Raw genomic sequence first — 12,540 nt, 5'->3', positions numbered from 1 at the left:
TGATTTGATGGGTTATTTAATGGATTCATAGATACATTATGCAAATCTGGCTTTCAGGTAGAAGATCCCTGTGAAGCAGACTTGAATAATTTCGAAGGAAAAATTGTTCCGGGGCCGGGTATCGATCCTGGGACCCTTCGCTTAGCGCATGAATGCTCTACCAACTGAGCTACCCAGGACATGACACCGTCACAATTATTCCCTTTACATCCACACAACTCAAATGGGCTGACAAGACGCCAGAAACTGAACTTTGAGTGCACACAATTCTGTGCGACTAAAATTGTGGCTTTCTGTTAACGTACCTACAGTAACGAATATAATACTGCATACTCATGATGATGCGTGTATAGTTCCTGGGGTAGCTCAGTCGGTAGAGCATTTGTGCGCTAAGCGAAAGGTCCTGGAATCAATACCCGGCTCCGGAACAATTTTTCCTTTGAAATTATTCATAGATACATTGTTTGATAGTTGCATTGATATAATGATCATTGGTTTTAAGTGGTTTTTAATCTAGCTTCACACTTCTTATGCCGCGTATAACCTAAAACATCAAAATCCACAATTAATTCCCGATTTACCACGAAAATCGTCTGTAGCTGCATTTAGATTGGCAACAGGCCATGATTGTTTGGCCAAACACCTGCATAGAATTGGAATATATCAGTCCCCTAACTGCCCATTGTGCAACTCAAACCAAGAAATGGATTCGGAACACCTCAAAATCTGTGCTTCAGTGGCTGGTCATGATAATATCTTTGAAAAATATTGGAGTGCAAGAGGTCAAATGACTTTATTGTCAAACGCCTGGCATTAGAAAACAACAACAACATAACCTAAAACATCAACCTTCAATGCATTACCTAATGTGCTGCTTACTGTGTTTTCCTAGGTGGCTGATGTTGCAGTTACTCTACAGTTGAAGAGGAGTTTTCCTAACAGCGGACTTTTTATATCACATAAAACCTAAACCATAACCTCATGTGCTGCATACCATGTCCTACCAGAATCTTAAAAAGACAACTGACGTCGCAGTGACTGTCCAGTTGTGAATATATATATATATATATATATATATATATATATATATATATATATATATATATATATATAAAGTGCGTGAGCTAAACTTTAAAATGAGCTGTATATCACAATGAAAAAACTGTGTTCATTATTGGTGCTACAGTATTCTCAGAATTTTTAAGAAGAAATCGTTTACCTTACTCATCATTATTGCATTGGGAAGTCTGTTAGTGAAATGTTTTCTTGCAGAGAAGACGAGTTTTCAAAACACTGACAGAGAAACATCTATTAGACCAGTGGTCGTCAGCACTCGCTGAAATGTGCAAAGGGTACGCGGTGCTGTCCCGTGTTCACTGTCGTGCAACAGGGAGAGATAGAGAGCATACCCGCTAGCAGCTATGGAGTGCACCCTAGTGCACTGCGTTTTCCGCAGATAAGAGAGACTAGCACCAGAGTGCTCTGTGCTGACGACCCCTGTACTAGACAATGAATAAAATTTAAAGCATATTTCAGATTCACCCATGAACAGTTATTTTTCCTTAAGCCTCATTCAAGATGATGTCTACAAAACCATGCAATAGAATGAAAAGGTCTATTTCACGAGCTGTGAAACTTGTTCAAACTATGAGATATGTATTAGGAAGATTATATATTTTTAAATAAATTATAGATTTAACATATAACTAGTTTATTTATTAAGCTTGTACAGTACATATGTAAGTGCTAAATTCCCAAAAATTACACACATTTCTTCAGAACATGCTACATTCGAGTTTGTAAAGACTGTATTGTTTTCACAAATAGATGAACCAAGAGTTGTGCTGGGTGAGTACTGACAGTAAAAGGACTATTGATGGACAGCAGTGCTGAAGTATAGTGCTTATATTTAGGCCTGACCCTGCTCAGCTTGATGCGCAGTGGTCTCAAAGAGTCCATTGTCAGAATATGTTTACTTTGAGGAGTATTGAGTTAATTGTGGAATGATATTCAATTTGGTCAAATATCTCTATGGTGTAGGATGTCCTGTTGCACATTAAGTCGGACGTAGAGCTAGGCAAAAAGTCTCTCAGTACCGTAGTTCTGGTAGATGAAACTAGCAGGTCGATTAACGTTGGTTCCGAGAAATGTATTATCGACGCTGCCATTCTCGAGATCAAGTGATGTCGATATTCAGCCTGTTATTGTAGGTATAAAAAAACATGTACAGCTGTCAAAAGAAAAAGTGGCCGCTCTCCTGAAACAAAGTTCCCTTCGGGTATCTTCGCTACAATTCGGAGACAGGCGATGTTACATGTTGTTGGACCACGTTGCCTGATATCTACAGTTATAATTGAAGTATTCTGTGTGTTATTCGATAGCGTAATGGTAGCGTTCAGGCCTCTTATTCGTGAGGTCCTGCGTTCAACTACAACTTCATGCTTTTTATGTTCTTTTTTGTTCTGTTTTTGAGAGAGACAGACTATATATAATGGCTCCCTTCTCTTTTACGATTATTTTAGTAATTAACATCAGGTTCATTAATATATTATGCCATGACTTTATCATTATGATATTGTGGCTGCAAATGGAAAGAAAAAAGATTTTATTCTCAATAAAAATATCTTTCGTGGCATAAACAAAACAAATTTACTGGCGTCGGCCTTAAAACATTCAAACAATTAAGCGTTCAAAAAACAAAACAAAAAGCCACAATTCAATATTTAGTCTATTTTCCTCTTATCTCGATCATCTTGCAGTCGAGTGGGCATGGAATCGACTAGTCTTTGGAAATAGCGACTGTTCTTAGACACGATATTCCAGGCATTCTGAACATCCTTAAGTGTTTTGTCCATGGGCAGGTCTTTTATTGCAAACCCAGCAATCTCCAATCTTTCCTATTTTCTGCCTTCCTCTTAGTCTCCGCATATGATCCACATATCCTAATGTCGTCTATTATTCTTTTCAACCAGAGACACAACCAATTCCTTTTTCTCTTTCTAATCAGTTTCAGCATCATTCTTTCTTCACTCACTTTTTCAAACACAATTTTATTTCTTATTCTGTCTGTCCACTTCACACGCACCGTTCTTCTCCACATCTACATTTCAAATGCTTCAATTCGTTTCTCTTCATTTCGTCGCAATGTCCATGTTCCTTCCCCATACAATGCCACACTCCACACAAAGCACTTCACTAGTCTCTTCCTTAGTTCTTTTTCCAGAGGTCCGCAGAAGATCCTTCTTCTTCTATTAAAAGCTTCCTTTGTTCATGTTTGCAGTTTTTCTTGGGAAGGATAGGCCTAAATGCGGTAACATCCCGTTGCTTTCCGCACACCACTATCTCTTTCGCATCTTATTAAATTCCAGGGGGCCCAAGCGTGGAGATGAGGAGAGTAGATTTGACTAATTGGGCCCTCCGGACTTCATCGAAAGTCACGGCAAGGGTTAAATATTAATTCTATCAGCATGTTTGACCCGATCAGAGACTGGGAAATCTCAATTAGCCCTTGCCCCCGGCATCCTGGACTAGCTTCTACGAATCATCAGAAAATCTTAGAATGTGATTGGGCCAATTTTTCCGAAAATGTTTCCACACTTTTGCCCTCGTAGCTCAGCGGACGAACGTCGAAATTTAGATGTTAACATCTAAGGTTGAATTTACTCGTTACTCCTTTTCATTTTATTGTGGTTCAAGATAGTATAATGTAATAATACAAAAAGAAAAACTAATAGCAGTATTATGCAACAGGATTTTTTCAAACCTAATATTAAATTTATGTTATTTATATCGCTAAAGAACGATTACAATATAATAGCTTGAATATTATTTATACAGTATCACTAAAGAACGATAACAGAATATAAATGATAAATATCAGTTTGTTTAATTAATATAAGATATTATATAATACGTATTTAATTATCTAAATAAAATAACCTATTTTACAAAGAAAGATATTTATTTGTGTTATAATAATTACTTACATAAAATAAAGATTATTTGTATTGCGAAAGAACAATAACAATATAAATAACTTGAATATTATTTTATAATGCTAATGAAGGAAAACAGAAAATAAATGATAACTTGAATATTATTTATATCGCTAAAGAAAGATAACAGAATATAAAAAACATCGGAATTTCACAGATTTATTACAGATGTATTTAAGAAATTGTAGAAGAATAGTAATTAGTAACAGTATCCTATTTATTCTTCTTGGAGCCAAATTTGTAACTTTCAAAAGTGTGTTTACTATGTTGAAGTGTATGTGTTGTAACGGATGCTTGATTTGTTATGTATGTGAGTCAGTTATGGGATGCTTGATGTCGTCGTAATTATAGTTTGATTGTGTTTGTGTGACTATTGTGTATTAATTTATGATGTATGGTACGGAAAGCTGCATATTTGTGTTATAGAAGTGTTACGTATGTGTGTTGTTAATGTTTTTGTATGTTTCAAATTGATAACTGATATTTGTTTTGCAATCGCAATGCCTAATTTAAGGATGGTTTATGTTTTGTTTACATCGCGTAAGCTAATTTAATTTTCTTTTCCATTTCTCTTTATGCTTATCTTTTTTGTGTATGAAACTATAGCCCTAACATACATATGTAAAATAGGGTTAACCCCCATTGGAGATACAATAATAACAATTATTATTCATATCGTTATAAAACGATAACAGAATACAAATGATGACTTGAATTTTATTCATATCTATAAAGAACGATAACAAAATATAAATAACATGATATCCATAAAGAACAATAACTGGATATAAATGATAATTTGAATATCATTTACATCGCTAAAGAACGATTAAAAAATAAAATGAAAACTTGAAGAAGGCCCGAACCCACAACCTTTGAATCATTAAACAAGCACTCTACCGCTGGTCTACGAGGCGCAGATATGGAACACTTTCATAGTTCCGGAACTGCTTGTACAAGCACATGCATTGTGTAACATCACTGCGACCCGAAGTGGACTTTGAAAATATTCGCTGTTCACGAGTGCGGCCACTTTTTTTTTTTGACAGCTGTACACTGACTGCCTGCTTAATTGCCGCCAATCACTGCAATTTGTGATTCATACTGAAATATTAAACTACGGAAGAGACTAGTGAAGTGCTTTGTATGGAGTGTGGCATTGTATGGAGCAGAAACATGGACATTACGACAAAGTGAAGAGAAGCGAATAGCATTTAAAATGTGGATATGGAGAAGAATGGAATGCATGATGTGGACATACAGAATAAGAAATGAAGCTGTGTTGGAAAGAATGGGTGAGGGAAGAATGATGCTGAAACTGATCAGGAAGAGGAAAAGGAATTGGTTGGGTCACTGGCTGAGAAGAAACTGCCTACTGAAGGATGGACTGGAAGGAATGGTGAGTGGGAGAAGAGTTTGAGGTAGAAGAAGATATCGGATGATAGACGACATTAAGATATATGGAATGACGAAACAAAGAGGAAGGCAGAAAATAGGAAAGATTGGAGAAAGCTGGGTTTGCAGTGAAAGACCTATCCTTGGGCAGAATACTAAATGAATGAATGACTGAAATATTGATTATTATAAAGCATTTCAAGAAGACATAGCAGTGTGGTATGCAATAATACAACACATTATGATTGACGACATTCTCATAGAACTCACACTATTTTAATGAATTATTGCCTTTCTCGAAAAGCAATATACTGCATTATTTTCAGTCACTGTCTAAGTTTATCTTAAACAATAACAAGTTGAGAGCCACTGGCATAGCTCAGGTGGTAGTACATTTGCCAATCCTGAGTTTCATTCAGGTGTCGGTTCAATTCCCACTTGGGCTGATTACCTGATTGGGTTTTTTTCGAGGTTTTCCCCAACTATAAGGCCAATATCAGGTAATCTATGGCGAATTCTCGGCCACATCTCGCCAAATACCACCTTGCTATCATCAATTCCATCGACACTAAATAGCCCAGTAGTTGATACAGCGTCTTAATATATATCCGCACCTATAGGTACATTGAGATAGTATAATTGACAATAAAACAATCATTAATAATAGGAAAATAAATGTCAGAAAGTATAATAGACAAATTAAGCATTAGAATTTTATCATTATGAAATAAAGTTGCACAAAAAGAAACACAGATAGTAGAATATTGACAATTTAAAAAAGTAATTAATGATTATAGAAAAATAAATTTTATAATGCATAAGAGATAAATGAAGCATTCGAATTTTATCATTATGAAATAAAATGTCACAAAATGAAATAAACTGAGATAGAATAATTGACAATAAAAATCATTAATATGAAAATAAAATATTAAAATGCATAACAGAGAAATTAAGCATTCAAACTATATCATTATAAAATGAAGAGTTTGCGGGAAAAACGATGAATGTCACAGTTTTCTTAAGGTTGATGTCATTATCTAATTCAATGGATCATTGCGAAATTTATTGTTGTTCTTATGAAAAATGGTAAAAAGGAGAATTATCACCACGAATACAGCAATCCCTTCCTTTATTGTCTATAGAAACAGCACTACTTCTTGCAGTTATAGACTCAATTAGATCATTATGTAATCCTTAACAGAAACGTGACATTCACCGTTTTTCCCGCAAACTCTTCAAATAAAATGTTACAAAATGAAATAATTTAAGATAGTATAATTGACATTTAATATAACATTACTAAAAGGAAAATAAATGTTGCCATTCATAATAGAGACACAAATTAAGCTTTCGAATTCTATCATCATATGTTAAATTTAAATGTTACAAAACAAACTGATGCTACAGCTCTGTACTTAATCATATAGAATGTGTCGTCCACCACAGCACTAGATCTTTACAGTCTTAAGACACATCCGTATTCAAATATTTTTCCTTTCATCTTTCTGATGCAGATTTGATGATTGCCATTCTCTGAATTTCTTGATGGTCTTCCATCTGAGGAGGCACGTTTACATTCTCACACATTAGCCAAACAGATTAATGAGCTTCGTTTCTTTTAGTTGAGTTTAGTACGAGAAACTCCTTGAACAAGGGATGAAGGAAAGTGGATGCATAATAAATGTCTTCATTATATGCCTTTTCCTTGAGGAAGTGTTCTGTCCCTTTTTAATCTTCTGTGAACTGTAATTTAAAACCAAAATTAAGTCTATTAGAAGATTTGCAATATTTCGAAAGAGAAGAAAGGGAACAATATTTAACAAAATTTATAGTCTTCGAGGAGTGTTTGATATGTAACATCAAACCAGTTCTAGTTCCGTTTAAATATGTTTTAAAGTTAAAATTAAATTAAATGTTACTATTTATATAAGTATAATTATAAATACAATATTCGCACCTTGGTATCAGAGCCACGAAGATCCAGAGAACAGCTAATGGTAGTGTAGGTTCTTAGTCTCCTTCCAGATCACCAGTGGCTTCCTTGAATGACTCGAGGAATTGTATGACTTCTCCCATCAGATGTTTTTCGTATGCAGATATTATTTCCTGTTTGCCCTTTTCATGCATTATGTTTCAGACTTCATGGTATAGAAAATGGAAAGAATTTAAAAGCATGTAAATACTGTTCCAATTCTTTTCAATGTCTGCATGGCGAGTTCTTGGCAGTCTTGATACCAAACCAGATCTTTTCATTCAGTCCACAATTTTTCGTGCACTTTGAACTGAATGAAAAACACTAGGGACTTCATCAATTGGAAATTTTTCATCCAATGTGTGATGCAATACAGGTAAACAGACATGGTTTTCTAAAGCCTTTCACATGTTGGTGCCTTGATCAGTCATTAACATAACATTCTTCATTTCGTATGGATAAATTTATAGTTCTAACATTTGCTTCTCTATTTTAGAGAGAATGTTTACCCTGTTTTTGTCATATCGGGAAACCTGGCATTCACAAGAATGCTGTTTTTAAGTCCCCAGTTATAATCTTCTTCAATATGACTTGAAGTCATAATGAGATAGTGCAATTTTCTGTAACTGTCTGTCCAGAGATCAGAAGTCATCGCACAATGCTTGCTGTTTATAGCTTTCTTAATTTTCTGTATTATATTCTGCCTCATTTGGTCTGCCACATCCACCACATGCCTACATACGGTTCTTGGATGTGGCAAAACTTCAGCTGCATCAAGTTGTCCATACCTGGTTCCTATATTAATTATTCTAGGGCGACTTTTTTTAATCCCTCTCATCCTACAATATTAAAAGGGTGAAAATCTTTCGCACACAACAAAACACATTGTCCCTCAACAATGCTTTGTCTTTCCTACATATTCCATTGAACTGCTATGCATTCGACTTTACATAACATTTATGCTTATTCATGCCTGTTGTACTACTGCTGCATTGCACAAAACCAATTGTTCATTTGTTGCGCTACCAATGACCATCTGCAAAATCATAAAAAAATACTGGAAATAAATTTAATACTGTACTTTGCATAAAGAATGAGTATACTACATAAAGATATCGAAAATGATACAAGTAGTAGGAAATAAAAATAATTTATTATATAAACAGAAAAATACATAAAATGAAGAAACAGCTAAAGTGATCCACGGTAATGTGTGCTTAACCCATTCTACCACAGATTTGGTCAATGGTAAAATACTAATTAAATTTTTATTCCATCTTTATTGTATTTTTTGTCCAGGGAAAATACTGATCTTTTATAAACACACTAGTCTTTAATTCACTGATTTAGGCTATAGTACTACTGTGGATCACTATAACTTAGTAAAAATTAAATACCAGGTGGACGAGACAAAACACCACCGCTTAACCGAAAGCTTGGCGGCCCCCGCCAAAGCGTAACAGTAATATGCGGTACAATAAAAACATTAAAAGCTTACCACCAAAGTGATAGTAATACAGAGTACAATAAAAACATAAAAGCTTACCTTATTCTTGTAAATGCTCTGTAAATTTCTCATCTGTTAATACATGTTTATTCACATCGAGACTTCTTATTTTGCATAGATCCTGTCTCTTTGAACTTCTTTACTAGTCAGTATATTGTTTTATCGGGCACAGGGGAATCGGGAAATTGACAATGAAACTTACAGCGACATCTCCACAAAGACATTTTTTGCGAAAGTAGGGGCCTATAACAAATAAAAGTGCCTTGTTCTGTACTGTACCTCATAACACAACTTACGCACTCGGCACTCAGCACAAAACTAAAAACTGCTTTCTGCAATATTTTGTTTCATGGGATTTGATAGTCCGAGAATGTTCTTTCGATTGTTGCACACGTCTGAGTAAATTGGCGAACTTGTTATTACTGCGCACAAGAATGGTTAAAAAATTATGAATTATTGCTAGATTTCTGTTAATCATTCAAATTGATCTTGTGAACTAATTCATATGTACTTTGTGCGGGATCTAGTCCGAGAATAACAGGGCCATAAACCCAGGAGCAGGTAGTGGCACTCCAGCGACTAGTTTTCTGCAGCTTCGGTGGTGTTTCATCTCGTCCACCCAGTATTATAACTAATATAATGCAAAAGAAAAACTTCTTTAAAATTTCGTACCTGAAAAATTTAATCCACATGCACTTGCTTTGTCATTAACTACCTTCCCACTAACTTGTAGCTTTTATCTTCTAATGTATTCCTTATGGTTTCTTTTGTACCAGACTGTATTGTATTTTAGCGTGCATAACTAATCACCACGTGTAACATACTGAGTTAATGAGTTAGCTCTACAGTTCATAAGAAGCTTGAGGCATCGATTTGACATTTGCATTTGAGCATATAGTCCAATCTGAGAAAAAATGTAATGGCTCATATCACCTCGATTTCAACACAGACTGTACAGTCTTCAGGAAATAAGGATGTATGGAGACAGGTATTTGTATTATGGTTATTTGGATTAAAGTGGGGCAACATGGGTATGAGGAGTCTGAACTAGGGCATGTTAAAGAGAAGATCACATTTAGGATGTTCTGCAACATTACTGAAAGAGATAGTTGTAGAAGATCCCGAAAGTTATCACAGCCATTTAAAAATGAATTTGGAACAGTTCAATTTTTTGCTTATTTTTAAGGTTTGGATCACTGAAATATCACAACAAGTTTGCACTGCATACAGGTCTATCAGATCAAGAAACAATAATCTCTTCACTTTTCTACTTCATTTTGTAAATCAATTCACAGATCAGGTCGTGTTTAACCTCGAAACCAGCTGTGAAACAGTGTCGTGTAAGCTAGACTTAAAGTTACAAGTTTCAAGCAGTGAGTTTAATTTAGGCCTACTTTTTCCAGAAACTTTATGCCTGTCACAGCAGATCACAAATTCCACATGTGGTCTGTAAAGATTTTCAGTAATGACTCTAGGTTGGATAAGTTATAACATTTTTAAAATCTTCTACTGGTATTCTATATACACACACAAGACAATAACATTTGAAACAGTAACTGACCACCAACTTGAATCCCACAGCATTTTGTTCACTCCAGAAATCAGACATAGGCTACCAATTTTATTAAGTAACATATCATCCCTATTAAAACTACAAACATAATACCTACCCATGTAAAGACAGCTGTAATATTTCCTGTTGTTTCATATGATATCTTGTTATAGTCTGTAGACATAATATTAAGTTTATTATTCTTAGATACTAAAGTAGTAATCAACTTATTTTTTGTTTAAATTCCTTAATATTTTTTAATGAAATAGACTTAAATTATTATGTTTAGAATATTATTATTTGAAATTTCATATTATTTACAATTTAATTAAACTGTGTTGTTACTGGCTGTAAAACATTCTTTATTTACAACAATATTTTACACAGTAAGATTTGTATTCAACCATTATCCATAATAATTTAGAACAAAAATACCTATATTTCCCATCTCATTTCTTACAATTAAATATTAAAAGAATCTTTCGCACATGTCATACATAACTTTTCTAAAACAGAGAATAGTTTAGTAAGGAAAACTTAAATAATAACACTAATAAGAGAAGCATTTCTACAAATGGATCAGTGAATATGCACAGTCTTTCTAATGATGTATTGAAGACAGAGCCTTGCATTTACATCATAGGATTGACCAAAGCTTAGTTTGGACTAACTGGCAATTATTTACAGAAATTTGTAGTAACACCAAGTTATGTCTTTTTTATGCAACATTCTGTATTTCATCCCATAAATTTGTTTCATTTTTCATCCTGACTGAAATAATATAAGCATGCAGTAGGCCTACCATAGCTTTGTATTCAGGTCATTAATAAAACAAAAACAATTTAAAGATCATGTATGATTTGTGGCTTTCTCGGCACTGATTCGTTATAATGGTTTCACAGGCTATCAGCCGAGTTAAGACGTAGAAATGTTCCGAGCTTTCGGCTCCTGACTCTGCAGCCATCTTCAGGGTTACTGATAGTCGTGGTCAGAAAGTCGTCTCTTCTTATAGTCGGGAGATCCAGAAATGGCTAGCAGTTCGACAAATCCAGGGCCGGGAAATATGTGTTTTCATGTGGTCTGCCATTTCGCAGGGATTTCTGGTGTGATGTTTCACAGGCGGCGAGCTGTGTTCTGCTGGTTGGGAATGAATAATCAATGAGGCTATTGAGACCAAACTGGAGAAGAACAACTTCAATAGGGATGGCGGACTGCAACTCAGCCAGGCATGGACTCTAGCCTTGAACCAGCTCAAACCGTCGCACACATACAACCCCGTGAAAAAAAAGGAGAATCATGGACCAAGAATGACCACCTATCCCAACCGGCAGAACACAGCTCGTCATCCGCCATACAGCACACCAGAAACCCTGGCGAAATGGCAAACTGCATGAAAACACATATTCCCCAGCCCCAGATCGGTTGAACAGCTAGCTAATCCCGGATCACCTGACACAATCCGACTATAAGAGACGACTTTCTGACCACTACTATCAGCCTAGATCATATATGTAACAGATATGTCGGGCTTATAGGCTTTCAGGTTAACAACTTTTGTCAGGTTTACTACGCTGCCATCTAGTTGTTACATAAGGAGTCACGTCATAATTCCCATTTGAATTGCATTAGCGACTGTGCTGCCATCTCATGTTCGTTTACGGCGGACGGGTGGCGATCCTGGTGGTTGTTCTCTTCAAAGTGCTGCCGATTTTAACGTAGCAAGGAATTATCTGTTACATATATGATCTAGGCTATCAGTAACCCTGAAGATGGTGTCAGAGTCAGCAGCAGAAAGCTAGGAACATTTCCTCGTGTCAACTCAGCTGATAGCCTGTGAAACCATTGTAACAAAATTTAAAGATCATGTGTACATTTTTAGCTACCGATATTTCGTAAAAAAATATATTTGAAAATATAAATTTCAATACAAATATTCAAATTGCTTCCCCTCTTCTGCAATGTTTTTTCTTCTTTCTCATCCCCGTAAGGGCGATTAAAGCATCAGGAGGTCCTCTGCAAAAACTCTTTCCATATTTTCCTGTTCTTTTAACTGCTTGCATCTCAGCCATTAACTTCCCTTTTTTCCTCCAACTTTATGATTCAGTCTTTGAATGTT

At 35.3% G+C, this 12,540-nt stretch overlaps 1 protein-coding gene across 5 annotated transcripts in view; it reads right to left on the bottom strand.

Moving 5' to 3' along the window:
- The window catches only part of nmdyn-D7 (nucleoside diphosphate kinase homolog 7), a 35,594-nt gene that overhangs the window by 20,270 nt on the left and 2,784 nt on the right, over nt 1-12,540 (bottom strand). For 3 of the 5 annotated variants that reach the window (XM_069832973.1, XM_069832981.1, XM_069832945.1), the window contains exon 2: nt 10,543-10,598. The exons of the other annotated variants lie outside the window; for them this stretch is intronic. In XM_069832973.1, coding sequence (XP_069689074.1) covers nt 10,543-10,598 — 56 coding nt within the window. The remainder of the gene's footprint in view (nt 1-10,542; nt 10,599-12,540) is intronic. 5 annotated transcript variants of the gene reach the window in all.

This window comes from Periplaneta americana, chromosome 1 (genome assembly GCF_040183065.1).
Source record: "Periplaneta americana isolate PAMFEO1 chromosome 1, P.americana_PAMFEO1_priV1, whole genome shotgun sequence".
Classification (NCBI taxonomy): Eukaryota; Metazoa; Arthropoda; class Insecta; order Blattodea; family Blattidae; genus Periplaneta; species Periplaneta americana.
This window is presented reverse-complemented; position numbering and strand designations above follow the sequence as displayed.